This window comes from Ictalurus furcatus, chromosome 22 (genome assembly GCF_023375685.1).
Source record: "Ictalurus furcatus strain D&B chromosome 22, Billie_1.0, whole genome shotgun sequence".
NCBI lineage: Eukaryota > Metazoa > Chordata > Actinopteri > Siluriformes > Ictaluridae > Ictalurus > Ictalurus furcatus.
This window is the reverse complement of record NC_071276.1, coordinates 7,562,806-7,589,012: the sequence shown is the minus strand read 5'-3', so window position 1 is coordinate 7,589,012 and position 26,207 is coordinate 7,562,806. Positions and strand designations below refer to the sequence as shown.

General features: G+C 39.8%; 1 protein-coding gene across 5 annotated transcripts in view; it reads right to left on the bottom strand.

Annotated features, from left to right (window-relative positions):
• mctp1a (multiple C2 domains, transmembrane 1a) overlaps positions 1 to 26,207 on the bottom strand; it is a 171,045-nt gene that overhangs the window by 98,577 nt on the left and 46,261 nt on the right. For all 5 annotated transcript variants that reach the window (XM_053653996.1, XM_053653998.1, XM_053653994.1 and 2 more), the window contains exon 2: positions 9,670 to 9,787. In XM_053653996.1, the coding sequence (XP_053509971.1) occupies positions 9,670 to 9,787 (118 nt within the window). The remainder of the gene's footprint in view (positions 1 to 9,669; positions 9,788 to 26,207) is intronic.

The following is a 26,207-nucleotide window of genomic DNA, read 5'->3' as shown; positions in this document are numbered from 1 at the left end:
AAGATATGCTATACTTCTCAGGAAGCATATAGAGGGAACATAGTAATAGCATGACGCAAAAATTATCACAGGAGAATGTTGTTTTTATTTACAAAAGACTGGGTGAGGTCTCGCAGTGGTCATTTCACTGATGGCAGCTTAGAAATTTTTGTCAGATGAGCTCCAGTAATTCCTCAGCCCCTCTGTGCAACTTTGCTGTTGCTCTTGGGAGAAATTAAAGTGAACTCAGTAGCGGTCCCCGATCCATAATCCTTTAGATTAAGCAATGACCAGAAAGCAGCAGAAGCAACAAGGCGGATGAAACAATTTGGCATTACGTAGTATTAGTATTGCAACTTACGCAAAACAATCCCCATAACTGATTAAACCAAATATTTACCAAATACAATTACCTAATTTATATTTTTATCATCTAATTACCTAGTCTACAAGCTACCTAAGTAGTAAATACTGCTACAGGCATTCGCAATGTCTTTTCGCTATGGCATGTGAATTGGTCATTGTGATCTTGTGTAACTTCTTTTTGAGAGAATGGATTCATACACCTATCCCAGGGGACCCTGGGCACAAGATGGGGGACACCCTGGACGGAGTGCCAACCCATCGCAGAGCACAATCGCACACACATTCACACACTTGGGACAATTTAATAATGCCAATCAGCCTACAAGGTTGCCATGTCTTTGGACTGGAAACTGGAGCACCCGGAGAAAACCCCCAATGCATGGGGAGAACATGCAAGCTCCACGCACACAGGGCAGAGGTGGAAATCAAACCCCCAAACCTGGAGGGGTGAGGCAAACATGCTAACGCCACCATGAAACGTGTCACTTCTCAATATACATGGCTGCTATCAGCAGGAAAAGCCGATTATAATGCAGTGGCACAAGACTGCAATTGAAGAAAGTAAATGAACGATGAGGCCACAGATTTGACATTACGCTGATAGATGAGAGTAAACTGTGAGGCAGGCAATCACCAGGAAATTAGATCAGCAAAAATCCTGTCAAAACTTACTGAATGATGGTGTGAAGCAGAACACTAAAGAAAGCTATTGAAAATACAGTCAGTGCATAGTAGGGTGGACTATTCATCACAGTGGTACCATTTTTTTTTCTCTTCCTCCCAGACTGAAGCACACATGACGGGTCGGTCACAGAACTGCACATTTTATGGGTCTATATAACCAGCGGAGTGGCATCGTCCATCCTGCAGGCTGCACAGCATGAAATTAAAGTCCACTCGCTTGGGTAGAGGAATTGACTTCCTACACAGAGGCTATAGATCTCAAGTTTTACTGTGCTCCAAAGCCTACCACTAGGTATTTGGGCAGTGGAAGTAAACTCGAGGATCTGACAAAACGCATGCAGACACAGGAAGAACATGCAAAAAAAAACTCGAGAGTGAACAAAGCTCAGGATTGAACATCCCTACCTGCAGAGCATGGCACGGTGGGCGCCTCACAGCTCCAGGGTCCCAGGTTCGATCCTGCACTTGAGTTACTGTCTGTGCAGAGTTTTACAGTTCTCTTTGTGCCCATGTGGGTTTCCTCCGGGTTCTCAAGTTTCCTCCCACCTCACAAAAACATGCCGATTGGCAGATTCACTACGCCAAATTAGCCCTAAACTGACATCCTATCCAAGGTGTATTCCTGGCTCCCACCCAGTGTTTCTGGGACAGGCTTATTTACTCGTTTACTCTGAGAGCCCATTGCACCTCCGTTACACGTTATTTTACATATGTAACGCTGTGAATAGCACCGATCATGCACATATATGGCACATACATGGCAGCAGAAGCTTGCAGAGATGTTTCAGTTAGTAGAAGGTTGTCAAGTATCTGCAAATACTATATCCTATATAGATTAACATGACTTCATAACATGATGCCTTATACGATGCTGCATAACAGAAACTGCTCAATTTTTAAACCTCTGGCTGTTCCTATAGCCAGTGATGTCATGCAAAAATAAACCAGGCAACCGTAACAATTGCATTATGTGGTTTTATTCAGTGTGACAGTAAAAAAAAAAAAACAAAAAAAAAAAACATACAGCTCTAGCTATTCAGTTTTGTTCTGAAGGAAAAGAAGAAATGTGAAAAGAAAAGAAATGTGTAGGATGAAGGATTGCTGTAGGATTCTGCACCTGACTAAATCACATCACTATTCACACACAGGATATACGGTGCAACATCTGCTCTGCTGACATGTGTGTCGTCTCTCAAAGAGAAAGTGATCATATTGCAGTACAGTTCAAATATTTCACAACTGCATAATAGATATATAAGATTTACCTCGCAAGCCACTTGCTGTACTACTATATGCCAAATTTGTCTTTCAGTCTAAAACTGTTCTGTCCTAAAGACTGCAGATGGTCGAATAAAATAGCAAACGTATCATTTGAATTTTTACTTTGCCGAGTTCAGGATTGCAAACAGGTCTCATTTTTCATCCTCATTTTATTAGTCATAATAATATTCATAACGGTTCACCACTAATGCTATCCTGCACAGCCACAGCGAGGCAGTGTGTTACTGCTTAATGTAGCAAAAGGAGGAATCCTGCTTTCATTATGATCCGACATAAAATGCAAACCAATTTCTGTGTTAATTCTCACTCTATAATGAAGCCAATGCGTGTTTGTCCTTAATACTGGCTCAGGTCTAGTCAGTCTAATCTACTAAAAGTGGTACTGAAAGAAACTATGGATCAGAATGCCAACTGAAAGATGGACAAATTGAAGAGAACCTCAGTGAGTGCCAAAATACAGGATTTGCCTCAGCAGTTACAGTAATGATTCATTATATTAAGAGTGGAAATCTTTAGGCCCATCATGATTCATTGAGAATTCAATTCAAGGTGTGATTATTAATCGATTCTCGATGCATCTCATTTCTATACCGTACATGACTTTTTTTTTGTTGTTTTTTTTTTACTGTGTTACCACCTTTTATTTTTAAAGTAAAATGGTCTACCTTGGTTCAAGCATGTGCAACGGCAGAGGGGTGCAAATCTTTTGTGATGAAATTTGCAATTGACATGACATGGATAATCCGCTTTACCCTTTCTGAATTATTTGAAAGCTTTTGCACCGAGGGCTCTCTGTTCAACAGGAACAGCAGAACAGCAGTTTTTACTTCAACTCTGGGCAGAAAGGCGTGTTGTGATTGTGCATGCTCACTGTATTCCCGAAATACTTTATCTTAGATGACAGAGTTTGTAAACGGCATGCCAATTGTCCAGTTCTTTTTCTGTCCCTTTAATTCACAAAATGCGGATATGCCTACAAAGTCACTTTCAAAGCAGAGGTCGCGGGTCTGAGTTTGTCCATTTCGGACTTTTTAGAATTTTTTTTTTATTATTATTAATGTTAAAAACTGGCTCCATGTTGTACTTGAACTGCATTCTTTATGAAATATGATTATGGAGATCTGTGCATAAGAGAGACGCAAGATTCATTGTTAAGTATGTGCTTTTCCCCCCTCACCACTACACTGTAGACACGGTCAGTTTTAAAGATGAATCTAAATCAACTGCTAATGGGCCACACCCTATTAGCAAAGTACAGTAGTTAAAGGAGAAAAGTCCAGCTAATGGCTTCTGAATAATGAATTTACAAAGGCTAGAAAAGGCCTTGATTTTACAAGGAAGGGTTGAGTAATTCACCAGTTTATTATATATAAGAAGTATGTCAGTCTGTCTTTAAGACTGTTTCATAATCTTACTGATATGCACTATAATTGGACTAAAATAAAAAAAGGCACGCTGCAGCCAAAGCCAGGACCTTTGAGGCAGTTTTTCAGGACATATTGATTTTTTTAAGGAATTTGAAGTGTTTCTCTTTCTTTAAGCTTTCAGAGGTTCACCAGCAAAGCTTTGAAAAATCGATACAAAGTAGAGAAGTCCAAGTTACATTTAGAAGGGTAGAATATTTCCAGCCCAGTAATGCTCCCTGTAAGAGGTAGCATTGATTCTGAGCTGTAATGAAATCTTCAAGGCAGCCAGCAAATTACGCACAGAACCACTTCATCTGAATGAAAAGATGGAATATCTAATGGAATGAATGATATTGTGGTGACTATTGATCGCACAATTAAAGGTATTCTTATGATATCCACTTAAAGTACGTCCCATACTGCTAGGCGATTTATATGCCACACTAGATGAGATGCCCCTAGAGTGTGACCCGGTGCTAGAAACCGGGGACACCTCCAAGTTCTCAAAGTCCTCAGATGAAACCCCTGACTTTCAGCCATGAGTGCAGACAGCCCCCTCAAGGGCTGCTGCAGCATGCTCCACTCCCATAAACATGATGCACTGGCTCCCCCCTCTGGCTCCTTGGAGTCAGAGAGGGTGGGTTGACTGACTATACTGGAAGGCGAAGTCACTTTGCGAGCTCCAAAACCCAGAAACAGAGAGTCGGATCTGGAGGAAAGAGTGAAAGATTGAGCAGCGCTCATCTCCAATTCCCCCTCCAGATCCATACGGGACCCCCAAGTGGTCCTGAGGTTCTGAAACCCTTTTTGCTTCGGCTGAGAAGCGAGAGAGCTGGGAGTGGAGCGGTGCCACAGCACGCTCCACTCCCATACCTTTCACACTAAAAATGTGTTCATCCCTCTCTGTAATAACATGAGAGCAGGAAGTAACACACTTTCTGAACTCTCTAAAGCTCATTCTGTTTGCACAGGATAGCAACAGAAGAGAAAAGATATTGCGCTGAAGACAAAGAAAGCTAACTACGGCAGGCCTATAAATAGGCGTAATTTTATACAGACTTTAGATACTTGTCGTGCGCAAGGGCGATTCCCACAACGTGAAGCTCACGCAACGTTGAGTTCTCTTTGAAAGGGAACCCCTGACTTTTCAGACACATTTGAACGGTCGCATGTGCGATAGGCCCAATGGTATGACGTTTGCTGATGCTGCTTCAAGCCCCAACAGTCTCCCGTAGAGACTGGAGGGGATGCCCAGACCTAACTTTATCTTGCTCAATGTTGATAGGATTGGCCGTATGCATGTTGGGGATAGACACATCATCGTATTCGAATCCCATATAACCCCTAGAAAAGTCGTCCTCTGACTGGAGAAGAAACTTTCCCTGAGGTCCAACCTGACCCCAAAGCTCCTTCCGTGGGTGAGAACAACATTTCGATGTTGAAATGCCAACTCCCTGGACCGAGCTAGAATTAACCAGTCGTCCAGGTAGTTTAGTATACGGATGCCCTGGAGTCGCAAAGGAGCCAGCGCGGCATCCATACACTTCGTGAAGGTGCGAGGGAATAAAGCTAAGCCGAAAGGAAGAACCGATATTGATACACGTTGCCTCCAAATGTGAACCTCAGGAACTTCCTGTGACTGAGCAATATTTCTATGTGGAATATGCATCTTTTTAAGATCTATCATCACAAACCAATACTCAAACCGAATCTGTGGAACCAATAAGTTTGAACGTCAACATCCGAACCTGTATGTCCAAAAAGTACGGTTCAGATGACGCAGACTCAGGTATTTTCTGTGGACCAGGAAATAACGGCTGTAAAAACCTCCCTCCCTCAGAGAAAGAGGTACATGTTCTATGGCCCCTTTGTCCAAGAGAGATCTTACTTCCTGCGTTAATGTCAGGCTCTGCTCTGTGCTGACTACTGTGGTGAGCACGCCTCTGAAACGGGGGGGTCGAGCTATGAAGTGGACCCGGTAATCCTTTTCTATGGAGGACAGAACCCATGGAGATACATTTGGCGGTAGTTTCCACTCTGCCAGATGGTCTTTAGTGACTGAAAGCATCAGATTTTCTTTGCCCTGTGCCAGCTAGCTGATCAGAGAAAACTGAAAACTTGGGATGACATTGACTAGGGGAGCCCTACTGTAATACTGGAGCTAACTGCCCTAACAACCTCTCGTCCCCGGATACCTCCCTCTGCGGCCCATCAAGACCACTTCTTCACATAAACATGTATACCTCCACACATGCGCGCGCACACACACCCCCCCAGCACTCCCTGCTGCCTTCATGCTCCCCCACTACATCCCCAAAATAGAAAATGAAAATGAAGACAGATACTTCTAACTGAAATGCTCTGCTCTAGCTCTGTTGGACCTGCAGATGAAAGCTGTGACACCTTCTGGTTAAGCTCAGGATACAAACACTTTCAGGGCGCAGCAAATAAGCCATAATTCACTTGGGAAGCTGATTTATTCTGCATGAAGGATAATGATAAGATTTAAAGAAAGATCATACAATGTTATTGGTGCAAAAACAAGATGCAACAGACAAATCTTGAGATGAGTGAAAACCCATCCTCAGACATTCATAATTAATAAAACCCCAAAAATCATGGCAGGCCATGCGAGCTATAAAAAGGTTACTGAATAATGCATACCGAGTCATAATTAAGTTACAATTTTAAAGTCCTTTGGGGTACAGGCAGATTATTCATGTTGGAAGGAAATGTGGAACTTGCACTACTTATCTATCAGAGCAGATATATTTATCTGTGACCCTTTCAGGACTGACTAATATCCCCTGGTTAAGTCAACCACGAAAGTCTGTGTCCAATAGATTTTCTCTGGGAAAGGGTTTCCTCTTCCTACTGAAATAAAAATGTCTCCTCAGTCTGAGAACTTTAGATGAGCCATAGAGGAATTGAATTAAATTAGCATTTAATGACAACACACATTAATTTTGTTGTGCTAAATTGTCTCGGAGTGGCTCATACACACAGATACACCCAATCATTCAAGAATCTGTCAACACGTCGGCTCAGGCTACGCTTCCTCCCTGCCAGCAGAGGCCCCCCTCTACTGAATACTAAACACTTACACACTACTTCCCCTCTGGACAGTACATAATGGCAACACACACACACAGTGAAATCTTTTACTTTACGCAACTACAGAAGCTACATTTCTATGTGCTAACATTAGGAAAGTCAGACTAATCACGGACGACCTCAGTCGCAATCTCCAGTCTCCTTTTCTGTGGCTTTAAAACCGTCAAAATATATTCCTGTATCCGTTGCAAGATTTTAAAATATTTACCTTAAATAATATTTCCATATATTTGCCTTAATCCAATGTGTATCCCTATAATAATTTAACAGGTTCAGTACATGAATATTTACTATGTTGTGATATAACAAAATGGCCAGAATTATTTGTAGCAGGGGCAAGATTATTCATCTCGGTTTATAAATTATCTTTTTCCAAGATACAACCAAGAGAGTGAGCAGGGTAAAAATAAATAAATAAATAAAAAAGAGACATTGTTTCTATTCGCCCTATTTATAATGCGATTTATATGATGAACTTAGTCTATTCTCAATGAATGACTGAATGAAAAAAAAAAAAACACTTTCTTTTGGTGTGTCAGAGAAATATGTTGTTCCTTACATTTTATTATACACTGTTGAATTATTGAATCTGATTGGTCAGAAGGTGTTAATTAAATAAGCACGAGACTATCGTAACTATTGTAATAAGGAGGAACTTATTATAACATCCGGAATGTACTCTGCCCTGCCAGACTGCCAGAGGACACCCTCACCCAAATTTTGAACAAATTTGTTTGTTTGTCATTTCGATTTCCTGTTCCGCCACTACATAAAGCACACTTACATGCTAACACTTTGCGAAGTCTTACAGTTTGCCTCGTCTTTATTGAGTTCTGAGCCTTGTTTTCCGGATAGCTACTCTGTGTTTTTGACCTTGTGCCCTGCCTCGTTTTTGTCTTTACCTTGCCCCTTTGTTTTGATTCTGCATCTGCCTTTTGGTATTTTTGACCTTGGCCTGTTCTCTCATTGTTGATTTTCAGATACTATATTTTGGATATAGGTTTGTTCATTGTGAATTATCGAAACTGTCTGTTCTCACCCTGCTATCTTTTTTTTAATAAACCTTGTGCACATGGATCCTTATGACCGGTCCTTTAGTCCTCCGTTACACTTAGATTACATCAATAGATTTTTTGGGATTTAAATCATTTTCGGGTTTTTTTTTTTTTTTTTATATATATAACCTTTATTATAGGTAGTTCTCTCTCTCTCTCACACTCACACACACACACACACACACACACCACTGTTGTTGTGGACAAATGGAAAAGGTGAGGCCTCATAAATAACCAGCAACAAAAATGAAGCAACAGAAAGAACAAGTGGACCTGGCCTCTGACTGCTATAAGCGTCACTGCACTCTCATCAAATGGCAATTTTAATTTGACATCCATTGGCCTTCGTATGATATTTTATTCTCCTAAAATTTGTTCGGCTGCAACACTCTCATCCCACCTTCACGCCTATGAGAAATCAACACTTGTCTTCACCTAACAGCTATATACAGGACATGATAAAAATGAGAGACAGTTTGCCTTTTCACCAGCGCCACGGCAATCTTGAAGCTACTGAGGTTGGCAGCATCAGTCGTGTTCTGTCAGAAAATGAGCCTTCATACACAAGCAGCCAGAGATGACTCATGCTCAGATTGGCTACATCACTCTCCTCCCCACCATTAGCTGGTGTCTGGTGGGCGTTCTGGTTCATCATCCACGTGGATGCTACACACTGGTGGTGGTTGAGGAGATTCCCTCCCCATACAATGTAGAGTCCTTTGAGTGCCTAGAAAAGCGCTATATAAATCTAAGGAATTATTATTATTATTATTATCAGAAGAGACTCAGCTGGGCTGCTTCTAAGCTTGAGGGAGGAGAGGACAAGGAGTGCCGAAGATGTTGAGGATCTTTCATTCATTATCACCATATATGACCTGCCTGACAGATAATGGGGATGGCAGATGTACTGTAGTCCAAAACATAATACATAGATTTAATCTATATAAAATATCCAGGAAGACTACAAATAATAATTAACTCCTATTAATTAATAATTAACAGAGAGAGCTAAATAATAGATGACAAATTCAAAAAGTTTATGTTGGGAAAATATTTGCATTAGCAATACAAAGCAAAAAATGACTAAAGGAGTGAAATGTCATTGTATTCCCATAAGTCATCTAAAGTGTATAAGCATCAGCAATGTATAATTTTTCCTCATTAACAGTTTCCCAGGCTTCCTCCAGAAACATCTTTGCCCTTAGGCTAGCTTGCAATGTGTAGTGTATTGGTACAGGTATGAGGTGTGATGATCACGTCCCCTCTTATTAAGTGCATGTGTCAGTGTATATATATGAGTGGGTGTATGGACAGGTCTGTTCGAGCATCCCATCAGCCCCTAATGAGCCTATTACTAGTCCAGGCAAAAGAGTGTCTCCTGGCTCAGACACGTATGTTTCCTGAAATGCACAAAGCTTTCTCTATGACTCAAGAGCTACTCAGATAATGGACCAGAAATGCAAACAGCCATCCATCAGTCCTCTGCCAACTGTTTACAAAGAAACAAATAAATCGAGTATGATTGTAATGTGAGATTTCGAGGAAAAACTAGCCACCAATGGGGATTTGATTGAATTAGATTTGTATTAATCTTTGGAGTATTGTACTTCTTCTCTTAAACGGTGCCAACCACAACTGGCATCTTTGGTGCAACAGTCAGTCCAAAACAAACAACGAAACAAAAAAAACGCATCCAATTTGGAACTTAAATACCAGATGAAGGTATCCACTGAGCTAATACTGCATTTAAAGGGAATAAAGAGCTATGAAAGAGCCATTCCTACCTCCTCTGTCCCTAATGGCAAGATTGATGCCTTTCTTCAGCACGATGTCCAGTTGGTACATCCCGGGGCTGACGAGGGCAGGCGGATCTGCATTACTCGGCACTACGGTGTTGATGCCCTGTGGGTAGAGGGAGGGGTAAAGAGTATGTCAATGACCAGGAAGCTCAAACTGTAACCACAACATGCATAGCGGAGGGAAAAAATTACATTTTATCGGAAAGCCCTTTAACCCTAACTCTCACTTTTAAAACTTGACAATAAACAAGTAAACAAACAAAGCCGGATACAGAATTGGGGGTAAAACATTACATTTAAGAGAAAAAATGTCCAACTTTATAAGTACAGCTCTGTTAAATCGACACAAGTACTGTTTTGATGTTCAACAGGAACTATCAAGTACAGTGTAGTTTTATATATAAAGCTACAGTGTAATCCTGGCATTTTCATAGCACTTTGCCTAAGAGCTTCATCCCTCATTGACCAGAGAGACAATGATGATCATGAGTAAAACCCTTAATCCTTAACTTAATAGCTTAGAGTGGATTGTGATTAACTTGTAAGCCACTTTGGATAAAACCAAATGATTAGGCAGTATTTGCCCATACTTGTCTCATCTTTTCTTCAGTGGACAACCTCTACTTAATATGGTAGATATATACCTAAAATCGGCTGCTGTAATCATAAAGACTGTCCTGTGCTCATCCCAGGACTCTTATTCACAATCTGCTCATACTGAACATCCTTTCATTCAACACATTTAGTACTGTTTGACTTGAGTAATTGAGTAGATGAGTAATCATTTATAATCCCACTATCCAGAAGAGGCGTTACGTTAAAACTACTGAAACATTATAGCCTTGTATCCTCTTTGTGTCTCATACTTCATAGACACGAATAGTATCTGGTCAAGACACTATATGACCAAATGTTTGTGGACACCCGACTATTACACTCGTGTTGTCGTCAAACATCCCATTCCAGATTTACTCTCCCGTTGTTGGTATAACCTCCAATCCTCTGGGAAGGCTTTCCACTAGATTTTGAAGCGTGGTTGTGAGGATTCGTCCATTTAGCCACAAGAGCATTAGTGAGGTTAGGCAATGACGTTGGGTGAGGAGGTCTAGTGCGCAGTCAGCATTCGGGGCCCTGTGCAGTCCATTCAATTCTTCCACTCCACAAACCATGTCTTCATGGAGCTTGCTTTGTGCATGGTGGCACTGTCATGATGAAAATTGTAATGCTACAGGACACAAAGACATCCTATACAATTGTGTGCTTCAGCTTTACAGCAACAGTTTAGGGAAAAACAACATATGGGTGTGATGGTCAGCTGTCCACAAACTTTTGACCATACAGTGTAATCAAGTTGTACAAAATTGAAAATCTAGATTATCAGTGTTGTACATGATTTAACCGGAACACATAGTAAAAACATTTTGGGAAAACATCAATTTCATCACGTTAATATAGTTTGTCTGTACAGACTGCTGATTTTATTCAGCATACACTGGTGCCTGAAAGTTTGTGAACCCTTTAGAATTGTCTATATATCTGCATTAATATGGCCTAAAAATAGACAACCCCAATTAAAAAATGAGACAAAAAATATTATACTTTTTATTTCGTTTATTTATTGAGGGAAAATGATCCAATATTGCATATCTGTGAGTGGCAAAAGTATGTGAACCTCTAGAATTAGCAGTTTAGTGTGAAGGTGAAATTAGAGTTAGGTGTTTTCAATCAATGGGATGGCAGTCAGGTGAGAGTGAGCACTCTGTTTTATTTAAAGAACAGGGATCTATTTTTTTTATTATTATTATTTACAACACGTTTGTGGAAGTGTATCATGGCATGAACAAAGGAGATTTCCGAGGAGCTCAGAAAAAGAGTTGACGCTCATCAGGTTGGAAAAGGTTGCAAAACCATCTCTAAAGAGTTTGGACTCCACCATTCCACAGTCAGACAGATTGTGCACAAATGGAGGAAATTCAAGGCCATTGTTGCCCTCCCCAGGAGTGAAGACCAACATTTGTTACCAAATACCAAAAGGCAGATGCAGAATCAAAACAAAGGGGCAAGGTAAGAGCAAGACATATTTGTCTTGGTCACATAGGAACCCAGGATAACTTCTAAGCCACGACAGGCCTCTCTCACATTGGCTAATGTTAATGTTCATGAGTCCACCATCAGGAGAACACTGAACAACAATGGTGTGCATGGCAGGGTTGCAAGGAGAAAGCCACTACTCTTACAAAAAGAACATTGCTGCCCATCTGTAGTTTGCTAAAGATCATGTGGACAAGCCTATTGGAAAAACGTTTTATGGATGGATGAGACCAAAATATAAATGTTTGGTTTAAATGAGAAGTGTTATGTTTGAGAAAAGAAAACATTGCATTCCAGCATAAGAACCTTATCCCATCTGTGAAACATGATGATGGTAGTATCACGGTTTGGGCCAGTTTTGCTGCATCTGGGACAGGACAGCATGGTTGAACAATGAATTGATGGAACAATGAATTCTTAATTACACCAGCCAATTCTAAAGGAAAATGTCAGGATATATATCAGTGAACTGAATTTCAAGACAAAGTGGGGCATACAGCAAGACCCTAAGCACACCACTCGTTCTACTAAAGAACGGTTAAAAAAGAATAAAGTTCATGTTTTGGAATGGCCAAGTCAATGTCCTGACCTTAATCCAACAGAAATGTTGTGGAAGAACCTGAAGCAAGCAGTTGATGTGAGGAAACCCACCAACATCCCAGAGTTGAAGCTGTCCTGTACTAAGGAACGGGCTAAAATTCCTCCAAGCCGATGTGCAGGACTGATCAACACTTACTGGAAACGGTGCAGTTATTGCTGCACAAGGGGGTCACACTAGATACTGAAAGTAAAGGTTCACATACTTTTACCACTCACAGATATGTAATATTGGCTCATTTTCCTCAACAGATAAATGACCACGTATGATATTCTTGTCTCAATTGTTTAATTGGGTTCTCTGGATCTACTTTAAGGACTTGTATGAAAATCTGATAATGTTTTAAGTCACATTTGTAGAGAAATATAGAAAATTGTAAAGGGTTCACAAACGTTCAAGCACCACTGTATATGTTTGTACCATGACTAATATGCAATATGCCAGATACATCATGAATTATACCTCATAAGACAGAAGCTATTTTTTCCTCAAATGTAAGCACCATTAAGTGCCTGCGCTCTTACTTTTATTCAAAACTTCTCAAGGGATCACAGGCATGTCAGGCTTATTAGCTAGACTGTAAGTGGCTTTGCATAATGAGCAGGCTATGTTGGAGAGGAATTGATCTCTTATGAGATGGCGCAGATAGATTTTCACCCCCTGGAGCCCAACAAAGTTTACAAGACTATGATGAATAGTGAATAGGATATTCCACACAATAAATCAAGGACGAGAAAAGTATGTGTGGCATGTCAACTTGGGCGACTCGGAAGAATTAGTGTTGTGTGAAACATTACTAGTTGGATTAAAATAAGCAATCTGAGCATCAGTCACGCGAAGAGAACAAAGCGTAGGCTAATGAATTAATAACAGCAAAATTAACAATGAAAGTGTTTAACAGCAATGTTTAGACAGAACTTCAAATGAAATCCGCACAAATTTGTATATTGAAAGTTGCATATTAATACTCAGTAAGTCCAAATAATGCATTTTCCAGCGCTCTGTATGTCAACTGATAATGTAGTTGCTGTAAGATGCATTTATAATTATGCTGAATTATTCTACTTGTAGGTATTAGAACTTGCTTTTCAAGAAATTCCAGCAAAAAGATGAACAGCTGTATGTTCATCTAAATGATGTGAAGTGATATATTGATATCAAAATCCTAATTAAAAAGGCAACAACAAAAATGGTTCTGATTTTCCATGCTTATATGAGGATTTATTTTTAGCTATGTACACAAACATTTTTAAAAAATTATTATTTTTTTTAAACAGAAATTCAGTCACATACATATTTCTTAAAAAGGACAAGCAACATTCAAATAAATTATTCATTTTCCGGTAATATAAAAGCATCATTTAGTGAATTTATCAAATCTGCATATGAACATCGTTAATCCTACCATGTCAGTGACGGATGATGCTTAATCCGAGATCCATCCAGTTCATTAAAACTGCTTCTCAATAACTACCCTGGTCAAATGGCATTCTTCATCAATAAACATCTTATTTAAACATTTTAAGCCCAAAATGAAGCAAATAAAAATAATAATGAGGTAGAGCATCCTAAGTCACCTTCTTGGTCCGCTCATGTAAGACTAGTGGATGTTTTGCATAGGACATCAGTTCTTGTCGGGAAATGTTTGTAGTGAAAATCGCATAATACCTTTGAATTTGTATATCTGGGCTGAATTTGTTTATTTCCACTTGCAGGTGGCAGAAGTTTTATTCTATTTGCATTGGTGATATGAAATGTGTTAGTGATTTGTTAAGGAGTGCCAACCAAGTGTGTGATCAGTCTGTGGTGCTCAAACTCACTTACTGCATTCAGTGCTTGTAACATGCAAATACTAAATATATCACCAAAATAAAAGACTAATATACTAATGTATGTTTATTCTTAGGAAAAAAAGGTCAATAAAATAGAGCTATTAACCATCCAGAGAGCTTCTCTAAAAACATGATAGTGAGGTGGTAGTGTACATGGAGGACAGTATGTTATAAAGTTACAGTTGCAATCAAAATTATTCAACCCCCATTTCAAATCAGGTTTATTGTCCAAATTTACAGACTTTCAGCTGTTTGCAATGAACAAATCAAACAAAAGCAATTGAAATAGAAGGCGGTTGCAGCACGCAAACCCAAGAATATTACTGAACTGGAGGCCATTAATCACGAGAAATGGGTTAAGATTCGTCAGGAACGCTGCCAGAAGCTGGTGCCTGGCTCTGCATCTCGTTTGCAGCATGTCAACAGCAAAAGGGTGCTCTACGAAGTACTAAAGATGCTTACCATGAAGGGGTTGAATAATTTCGAGACTGGAGAAATCATTATAAGTTGCATTTTCAGTTGAATTTGGGGAAACCAGTTGAAGCATTCGTTATATAATCTATCAGGAGTGGGACACAAATTCAACTAAACAGGAACAACATCTAGAGTGAATGTCATTAAAGTACATTGCTGGAAAATTTGGGGCTTATGTGGCATTTGTGCTGCTGTAATTTTATTTGCTGGAGGCACTGCTGCAGTACTGTAAAGCGATTAGTAAATACAAGATTAGGCGGACTGTTCAAATTCAGAGACACATGCTGAACTTCAAAAAATATTTGTGCTGAAGGCTGCAGAAGCAAACATTTCAACTACTAAACCACTGACACATTAGCCTACAGTGTACGGAACAGAAATATTGATGGGATGTGGGTTTAGTATTTTATTGTACACTTTTTTCATAACCTATTGAAAAAATCCCATTGTTTCCAACAATGTCTATCAGTTCACACCAGATCAGGAAGGATGCCATCAGAATGAAAGAAAAAAAAAAATCATGACACAAGGCTGACTTGGCTGCAGAGCACGATAAAAATGTACTTCAAACTGCCAAACCTTGACTGTGATAATGCAATTTATTATGTATAGCCAGCACCAGTGTCAGTTTTATGGTTTCTCAAGTGAAAGTTGGGCAACTGGCAATGAAATACGTAGGCCAGGCCCAAAGGCAATGGAAAGAGTGCGAAGGTGGTGATGATTCCAAGGACACCAATTATGCCCCAGAAGATCCCAAAAATTAACACTGCCCCTGGTCAGGCTTATTGTGTCCCATTTCACTCTCAAATACCCAATCGCAGTATCATAGGTAATCATGCCCATTATAGATATTCACTAATATCCAATATTCAGTATAACCGCACTCTTGCTTGCACGATATTGCATAAATTTATCAGCAAATGACCTGGAAATGTTTTTTATTTACTTTATAATCTTGCCTAGGATTTCTGCAAAGATCACATTAGTTGAGGAGCCAGTTTAACAAACTCTGTGGTAAAAACAGTCAGTCTCTCAAAAGTTAAGTAAGATAATGGCCATCGAGTTATAAGAAAATAAAACTTGTTTTTTGTCCATTATTTTCTTTTAATAAAACACCTTGTTGGGGGTTCTCTCTTACACACAGCATGCCAGCCAAATGAATACACATCTGATAAGACAAAAGTGTAGTGGTCATTAAGTAATCTGAATTAATACCATTCCTGTAATACATCTTTCACCTTAACATCACACAGATTGGGATCCGGTGAATTTGGCTCAGCTTGAGCTCCTATCCAGTAATTACATGGGGGATCTAGAAGCAACATGGAGCTACATACCTCCTGGGAGAGCTCTGTGAGTGATGGGGATGCTCTATGTTCAGCTCACTCTCCATCACCCAACAGAGCTCATGCCTCTGTATCTATCAGGGTGCTATTTCTGTACTATTCCTGTACAGTGGGAATGGAAAACGCACCATGCCATGACAGAAACCGCATAAAGGCTGAGATACGCTCCATCCAGCATAAATGATGAAGCAGGGGTGTTCAGGGCAATTGATGCAACCCCCATGCCAGCAGGGTGACACTGTGATTACACACTGCATAATGAAAATTGTAGTAGACTGTGGGGGGTCTTCAGTGTTCAGTCCTGTCTCCAACTGAAATGTCGATATAGCAAAACAAACAAGGGTTTACCTTTAATAATTCAGGTTAACAATTTAAAAATACCTGGGCATATATGCATAAATCTGTGCATAAATTGTTTGTATAAACTTCTCAAAGCACTGAACGGTGTTAAGCCTGAAGTAGAATACTTCGTTTCAGGAGTGTTTGATGAAAAATACCTCAAACAAGTTAAATGAAATGAGTTTAATTAATGGCATTTTTTTTTTCCCAGATCAAATAGAGGAAGAAAAAAAAAATTATGGAATCACTCAACGTTGAGGAAAACAATATGGAATCACCTTGTAATTTGCATTTCTAAAACAAATACCAGGACTAAAAGTCTAAAAATTCAAATTAGTCTGCAATTAAAAGAGTGCTTACAGAATTTAAAAAAGTGCTTACAGACCTTGGATTTTTGAAAGGAAACATGGGCTTAACAAGAGAGTTTTCAGTTGAAACAATGGAAAGGATTATAAAACTCTTTCATGAAGGAAATCCAAGACAGAGTGTGGCAAAAGATGTTGACTGTTCCCAGTTAGCTGTGCCTAAAATTTGGTGCAAGTATAAACAAAATGGGAAGGTTATAAAAGGAAAACAAGGTTAGAGTTGGCTAAAGAGAAGCAATCATGGAGTGTGGATGATTGGATGAAAGTGATATTCAGTGATGAATTATGAATCCGCGTTGGAGAAGGAGATGATGCTGGAACTTTTGTCTGGTGCCGTTCTAATGAAACTTATACAGATAACTGCCTGAAGAAAACAATCAAATTTCCCCACTCAGTTATGATATGGGGTTGCATGTCAGGTAAAGGACCAGGACAGACCTCAAGAGTCAATGCACAGGTGTACGTTGAAATTTTGGCACTTTTCTCATTCCATCGATATATAATAGGTTTGGCGATGAAGTCATTTTTCAGGATGATAATGCATCTCGCCACAGAGCAAAAAGTGTTAAAGCTTTTCTTCAGGAAAAGGCAAATCAACTCAGTGACATGACCAGCAAACAGTCCGGATCTCAATTCGATTGAAAATTTATGGTGGAAATTTAAAAACTGGTCCATGACAAGGCTCCGTCCTGCAAAGCTGATAAGTCAACTGCTATTCGAGAAAGTTGGAACCAGCTTGATGGAGAATATTGTTTTCCATTTGTGAAGTCCACGCCTTGAAGAATTCAGGCCGTCATAAAAACCAGAGGAGAAGCAACAAAGTACTAATTGTGTGTTTTTTTTGTTTATGTGCCATCATTTCTCTTAGTACAATCTATACAATTCCAATACATCTATATTTATTCCATGTGAAACAGCACAACATTTCCACTGCTTTTCCCAGTGTTAATCACTGTAGCTCAGAGGCAGAATATTCCACATGTTTATTATGTTCATATCTGGTTAACATAACCCACATATAGTGCCACTGATTATATATGTGTCAAATAACTTTTGTGCAGCAACTGTGATGATGATAATGCTCAAAAAAGGTCAAGAATAATCATTATGAATGCATCGATTGGTTTGTTTAGTCACATTTTATTGGCTATGGTACGAAACAGAATTAACCAATGAGCATCATGCTTTTTGTTTCAGTTTGAAAACGTCTAGCTACGCTAAATGTAAAAAACAACAACAAATAAAACAAAGAAAATCAGTGACTTATTAAATATAAGACATATTAAATGTAAAAACCCAAAAGTTTTCAAACTTGTCTGAATTCACGCTGCATTCCTCATATCCACCGCTCATGTGGTGAACACAGCATAAACTTGCACACATTTCTAAATATTATCCCTATTAACCAATTCAGAACTTTTTCTACACAATGTTGATACACAACAGACTATGTTGACACTAGACAATGTTGATACTTTTTTGGTTGATGCAGTATGCTTTGGTACTTATAAGCCATTCCTCTGCACTATGAAGAACAAATAAATAAAATACCCAGCATGGCACATCATTTACTCGTGAAAACATGAACCTGATTCTTGAGCTCATACGGTCAGCTCACACTGTACCTGCATTGTAATCACACAGGACAGACACATTAGGTAGAAGACAGTCACTCAGACATGAAAGTACTTTGACTCACAGAAGGATCCATCACTCCTAAATACTCTAATACTTTTGATACTAGATGCTTATTCACCACTAAGACTCAATTCACCAGATGGAATACAAAACAAACGAATAAAAATCATCATTATTCAAATAAATAGACTCATTATTGGCTATGAACACCAGCAAGACTGAAAACCTTCTCAGACCTAAGATCTCTCACAGCAGCATACAAACACATATGTAAAGACAGAGGAGAACTTATTAGGTTTGGAGAAATTTAATCACACCATTCTTCTTTATTTCAAGTTGAAAGAACCGTTTTAATGAGGCTTTGTCTGCTTAGCACGATCTATACCTAATGTAATTACCACAATATGAGTGGGCTGACTCTTACAAGGTTTCATGACAATGAGAGAGATTTTTATCTCTAAAAAACCAACCTGTCTTCCAATTAATGGGGCTGGGGGCTCTACTCTCTGTAGACATGAGCCACTAAGAACTAGTCTAGTGATAATTAGTTCACCTTAGAGCCTGTGGAACAACTAACAGTTCATCAGATGAACATAGATACAATATAAACATGATACATGTACACCCTAATTCAACCCCCTGCAAACAAATCGTCATGCACAAACACTTCAGCTTTTTATTTCAAGCAACGCAATATAAACTGCATAAATATCACACACTCTCATTTTAATCTCCTTATATTCTATCAGGAGAATCTCCTTTCTCCTGATAGAACTGATAGGATGCATTTGAATTAGACTATGTAATGAGGATTTTATAAATCCATGTGCAAATTTTTATTAAAAGCAATACAGATAAGGTCCAAAGGAAGCAATGTCCAAATTGTAATTCCAAAAGCAAAGTGGAATAAAAAAAATAAATAATTTTAAAAAAAAGAGTCAACCTAAACAGTAAAATGTCAAAAACAAAGCAGGAATAAATAAGCAGACAAGTTACCTTTCTTTGCTAATCTGTGAATTCACTGGACAGGCCATGCCACAAATGACAAAGTATCTCACTATACAAACTTGAAGCTGTTCTTGTGCTGCTTTACATTTTCAACCCCTGATGCTTATTATAAAACAATAAAAGAAAGAATAAGTGAATATTACTTACATGAGTAAGGAGTGGGAAATGTGCGACAGTCAATAGTTCTTTGGGGTTTATAAAAAAAAATTAAAAAAAAAAATCACCTTAACCCTTGTGATCTGTGTCGGCTGTTGCAGGTCAAACACCTCCGGACCTCTGCCACCCACAGACTGACAGCCTAGTGCAATGGTTCAACCAAACACTCAAGCAGAGTGCTCCAACGGGTGGTAGACGAGGACGGCCAAAACTGGGACCTCCTCCTCCCCTATGTCTCATGTTCACCCCTTTGAACTCCTCTTTGGGCAGTGACCCACCAGACTACTAGATGTTGTCCGCAAAGCCTGAGAGAAGCAGCCCTCTCCATTTCGGTCCCTGTTCGAGTACATCCAGGAAATGCAGGAGCAGATCGACTGGGTCACCCCCATCGTCTGGGAGCACATGGAGGCCACCCAAAGAGCAACAGAGGGCTTACAATTGACCAGGTGCTTCTCTGCAATGCCTCCTGTAATGCTTCCTGGCCACTGCCAGGGGCCCTACACTGTCCTCGAGCGCACAGACACCCAATTATACCATGTCAACCTGTTAAAGAAATGGGTCCAGCCTGCCCCGGTGCTGTCCGCTTTTTCTGCTGTCCCCTCCGAGCCTGATGAGTGTACCTTGGTCCGCCAAGGAGAGACCTCACCCCCACGCAGCAACAAGAGCTGACAGAGTTGGTAGATCAATTCGCCGCAGTCTTTTCAGCTAACCCTGGCCTGACCCATCTGGTCCAGCATGACAACTATTACGCCGCCAGGAGTGGTGGTCAGACAGTGGCCCTACCGTGTTCCAGAGGCAAGCCAGCAAGCTATTGAGGAAGTTGGCCAGATGTTGCAGGACGGAATCATCAAAGAGTCCACCAGTACATGGTCCAGTCCCATTGTGATGGTTCCGATGCCCGATGGCAGCACCCGCCAAAGCAATGACTTCCAGAGGCTCAACCAGGTATCAGAGTTTGACAACTACCCCTTCCCCGACTCAATGATCTGATCGATCAGCTGGTGAGAGCCTGGTTCATCAGCACCCTGGACCTAACCAAGGGCTATTGGCAGCTAGAAGCACTGAGGGACTATTCCCAGCCAACATCCAAGAAACAGGTATGCGCCTTTTTGGTGTTGGTGGGATATCATCTCCTCTTTGTCCCTAACTTCTCCTCTTTAGCTTCGTCCCTCTCAGATCTCACAAAGAAGGGCCAACTGGACCGGGTGCGATGGGCCAAAGAATCAGTGCAGGCATTCCAGGCCCTCACCAGCTCACCAGTCCTCCGGAACACTGACTTCTCACTAACCTTCACTGTTCACACAGACACCTCTGAGACAGCCCTCTGAGAAGCCCATCAAGGACCTGTGCTACTACCTGGTGGGCTGACACTTGACCCTGGTCACGGACCATGCCCCCTTGCAGAGGATGGCCCAGACTAAAGACACAAACGGTAGGGTGACCAGGTGGTTCCTCACACTACAGGACTTCTCGTTCCAAGTCCAACATCGGGCAGGGGTCCAGCATGGGAGCGCAGATGGCTTCTCAAGAAGGTATGCATTCTGGACGCAACGCAGGCTGGCAGTAGGATTGGAGCTGAGGAGGAGGGTACTGTGACGTCAGGCTGGCAGCCCCCCCCCCCCCACACACACACACACACACAACACGAAGCGTGCTCCTCGTGAAACTGCCGGCAAGGTGCTGAACAGCAGCACCATTTCAGCACCTCGATCATTTTGGACAGCAAGAGCACGCATGCATGCTAACTTGTGTGTGTCTCTCTCTCTTGTTCCAGATGACGACGAGGACAGTGGAGAATAAGCTCCCCGGCTGTGCTGCAGCTCTGTTGACCCTCCACGGTCTCCTCTATGCCTCCTGGGTCCTGTCTCGTGCCAGCTCCAGCCCCCTCCTCGTGCCCATCGCTAGAAAGACAGCAACTTCCCCACTCTCATTCCTCCCCCTTGCACCCACACTCCCGCTCCTCACTTTTCAATAAATACCACTGTTTTTAGTATCACCTCGACCTCCCAGTGTCTGTTCTGCCTGTCCCGGCCTAGAGGGCTCACACACATCCAAGGGGATTTCAGGAAGGCCTGGTAATTAGCTAATTAGCTGGATCAGGAGTGTTAAAGCAGAAAATACACAGGGTTTGGAACCACTTCACAGGTCTGTAAGAAGAAAGTACTAGTCATTCATAGAGGCAAAACAAAGACCAAAGCCACCAGGAGTAACTGTCACAACCTTGTCTCAAACCAAGCTAAGAAAAAATAAACACTCAAGCTCTCACTTAACAAAAACCTAGCAGCAGGCTGTCAAGGAAAATAAGAGACACACTCGATTTCTGATTAAATATGGTCAGTCATTCATTCATTCACCTTCAGTAGAAACTTCATCCTGGTCAAGGTGGATCCAGAGCCTATCCTTGAAACACTGGGCTGAAGGTGGGAATACACCCTGGATGGGATCACAGGGCACCATGCACACACACACTCATTCACATTTAGGGCAATTTAGAGTAGCCAATTAAACAGGTGGTAATTTTTGGGAGGTGGAGGATACAACTGAATTCAGAAGAAACAGGAGGATGTTGAGAACATGCAAAACACTGCACAGACAGTAACCATGAGCTCAGGATCGAACTTTTTTTTGTTATTACTATTTCATCACATGTTAAATTATCCAATAAATGTGTTAAAAAAAGAAAAAAAATTCACGAGTGACCAACACAACGTGTTAAATTATTGACCAGAGTTTGTTATATTTATGCAGGGAGCTCTCGAAAATGTATTCATTGGAAAAACATTCGCAAGCTAGCTAGATTTTCCTGGTGAGTCTACAGCACCGTTTTGTTCATTAGGAGAGTGGAGGCCACATTTCCAAAATGACACAATTTGGAATTCTGCAATGCAATTTCTCAGTTAAAGCCCAAAGGCATTTCTTCATATTTTGTAGCTAAAAACTAACCAACACTGTTTTGCTCTTTTACAGTTTTTCAGATGGAAGGAAGTGGGTCTCTTGTCTTCCCAGATGGCAGGGAGATTTGTAAGAAGATACATCAACTCCAATTCTTACATCTATCAAATGTTTAAATGATTTTAATAAATGTCACCTGAACTTCATGCAATTGTTTGTTTATTTTGTGAGCATTTTAGTAGATTTTTAGCATACAAACTAATTACATTTTAGGATAATTATAGGGAAAAAACAACTATTCAAATATTTGTATAAACAACAAATCTTATTTCTGTGGGGTTTTTTTTTTTAAACACATCTTTGTGTGGAAACGTACTAACACACAGATTGTGTTGAAAGCAAGGCAAAATGTGTCCTCCTTAACTAGACACGCAGGTGTGTTCATTTTTAACACATGATGTGTTCTTTTTAACACATCTGTTTTAAGAGTGTGTGCAGGATAAGTGGTATGGAAAATGGATGAATGTACTGTACACTGCACTTCAAACAAATCAATGGAAAAAATTAATCACAGAATAAAAAATCCCATTTAAATGATCCTCTTGAATCGACATTTAAATTTGTTCATTAATAGTTTATAGATAATTGCTTTTTTGGATGTTTCATAGAATATATAATGGCACCATCTGGTCTCTACAGACTGAAGAACGGCTCCATTCTTCATTCTTTTTTATATTGGTATTTTTACAAGGGTACTGTTTTTAATTCAAAGCGTTCTGTTGAAAATGTGCTGAAAATCTCCCAAAGACACTGTCACATCCAAAATGTGAATAAACGGCTATATATCTGTAATATATAAATATATAAGTCTACCATGAAAGGTCAGATGATCAATCTTGCACACTGTCTCATTGACACCAAGCTTGTGCAAGCAGCGAGAAACACTGCGGGTCAATGTGAGCTCATATCACATCCATTACACTGAAGTTGGCAATTCCAGTGCCAAAAAAAAATAAAAATTGGAAACCGTTCTTTATTTAAATGAGAGATGTGGGCACGAGATGGTGGTCAGCGTTCTTGAGGTGTAAAAGAGAAGATTGAGAAAAGATAGAGAACAAAAAAGACAAGTGGAATCAATGCTCATGGTTTTAGATTAAAAAGCTGAGGGATGTTTTGAGAAATCAATAATAAAAAGAAAAAAAATTCATTCAATCAACATGGAAGTGAATGGGTTCTTTTTCTAAAACAGTTTTATGGATTCTCCTATGCTAAACACAAAGGAAGTACAATACAGTATTCCCTTTGCATCAGAAAAGGAGCTGAAGGTTTTTGTCAAGCTTTAGCCTTGATGAATATTTCAAAGTAGCCATAAGCTAAATTGAATAAACTGTCACTGTCTATAACGCACATTAGCATCCAGTCCCTTTCATTGGCTCACTCTTCAATCAAAGCGCAGCACAAATTACGTGTCCATTACTGTCCTGCAATCAATCAAGCAAATGCTGCATGCGTCCAAACTGAAAGATCTGTCTCCATCCTGGCCACATGTGCATCTGTCATTTACTGTAAATGAAATCGATATACAAGAAGCAGGGAGAACCCTACAAAATGAAATTAAATGCCAGGTGTAGATAGAGCAGATCATTATGTAAAAGCAGATGTAATTAAGCTAAGTAAGAGGATGAAAAGAAAAGTTTTGAATATCAAAAGGAACAGTATTTGGTTTGAGGCTGCAGCAGCACTTAATTCTGAACTCAGTCCAGATTAAACAAAGCATGTTTCTGCTTATGAGTAATACATATGAAAGTGCTGGCTTCTGCAGAGAAACACCATTTACCACTATTACAAAAACACAACAGGCTATTTAAACTAAAGAGGCCGAAAGTTTGAGTTGAAAGTTTTGGCCTTTAAATAAGTTCATTTTAAGTGTGCGCACACATTAAAAACATTTAAGACTTTGCAAAATAGCACCATAGTGCTAGGCCTAAATCTCATTAACTCACACTGTCATTATTGTAAGCCAAGACTTCAAAGTGCTGGGTGACAGCAACAAATATCATATCACATTATTTGAGGACATTTTCATTACACACAAAATATATCGTGGTTATATTTATGTTTGCTAACAAAATGGCAGCAATTAAAAATGCAACATGTAAATGAGTTAATAAAGTTACTGTGAAGAAAAATGGAGTTATATAAGCACTGACAACATCCATAGTTCTCTGAGGAAAGGGCACAGTCATATTGGGTTTAATAAAACCAGAAAACTGGGACATGCCTCATTGCCATTACGCTTAAGAAGAATATTAACATTCTTAAAAGAGAGATATACAGGACATGCTGTAAATCTTAAAAACTAACCCTGGAATTTAACAAGTAAACCGGCAAGATTCAAAAGGATATTCACTTTACATCAAAAAGAATGTAGACACCAGAGAGAAAGTGGTGCCCCTTAAATTCATGTCAAACTGCTCTCAAAGCTCAAATCATTGGGTGCTAATGTCATTAAATAGGGATCACTTCAATCTCTCTTACAAAGTCAGTACATCATTCAGTCAGACGCTCAGAACAGTAGGATTCTCACAAAACAACATTACAGAGAATTTGTTTAAAAGGTTAATCATCATATTCCACACAGTCTGAAGGGAGGAATCAAAAATACAATTGCTCTTGAATTAATATTTCAGAATGAACTATATGCCTAAAACACCTCAGCATCAAGTCTATGTCTAAATGACGTTCCTTAAACTTACAGAATCAACTTCCAGACTGTTATTCAGTTATTCAGGTGTGCAGTTGCAGTTTTTCATTCAATATACTGAAAAGCCTGTTTCAAGTAGTTTTAACAAATAAATGAATAGCCATTAATAGTCCTAATGTCATGCACTGTAGAATTAGATTCATACTGAACTGCAAATATGTCAGAAAAGAAATTAGCATTAAGACCGTAATTATTATTGCCTTCAACCAAAAATTCCTGCATTCCATTAATCCAGCTTTCTATCAGTACTCAATGAATAGCTGTCCATACTGGACTGCAGTTTTTATGACTAGCAAAAGATGAAAGCATAAGTTATACTTACACTTGGGCCTGAAGGATCTGCCACTGTCACATGCAGAACTTGTAAACAAGATTTTTAATCATATTTATTGTTAGATTTACTCCATTTCACTCAACGGGGAATTGGGCATAATTTTCCTCCAATGAACCTTCCATCTTAATTTACACCCGGAATCTAGTCAGGAAAAGCCTTTTTATCAAACTACTCTCTCTGCACAAACACTGTCATGTAATGGAGGTTAGTACGGATGCAACCGCAGTTAAGAGCTTTAATAAAGAGTATAATTTCCAGAGGGCAAGGCAAAACACATACAAAGACAGACAGTGGTCAGGCGATTAGGCAAACAGCACAAAACAGGGAAGGCAGAGAATCAAGGTCAAAGGAGTAAACAGAGTCAAAAACCTGGCGAGCAAACACACTAACTCGATGCTTGGTACACGACAGAGAAAAGACCAACTGAGCATGTTACTTCAAGAAGACGGTATGCGTGAGAGAGTCTCTTAAGTAGTGTGGTGTAATTAAGCATGTAATTGGGAACAGGTGTGTGTGATTAGTCTCCAGGCGTAGGTGAACGTTGTTTGGGAGTTGTAGTCGTCGGCCATATTTGTAGTTTGCAGTGCATTCTGGGAAATGGAGTCTGCCGTGACATGACAAACACGTGTTGGATAAAGGCATCTGTTTAATGTCTGCACTCAATTACTATAAAGAATTGAATTTAA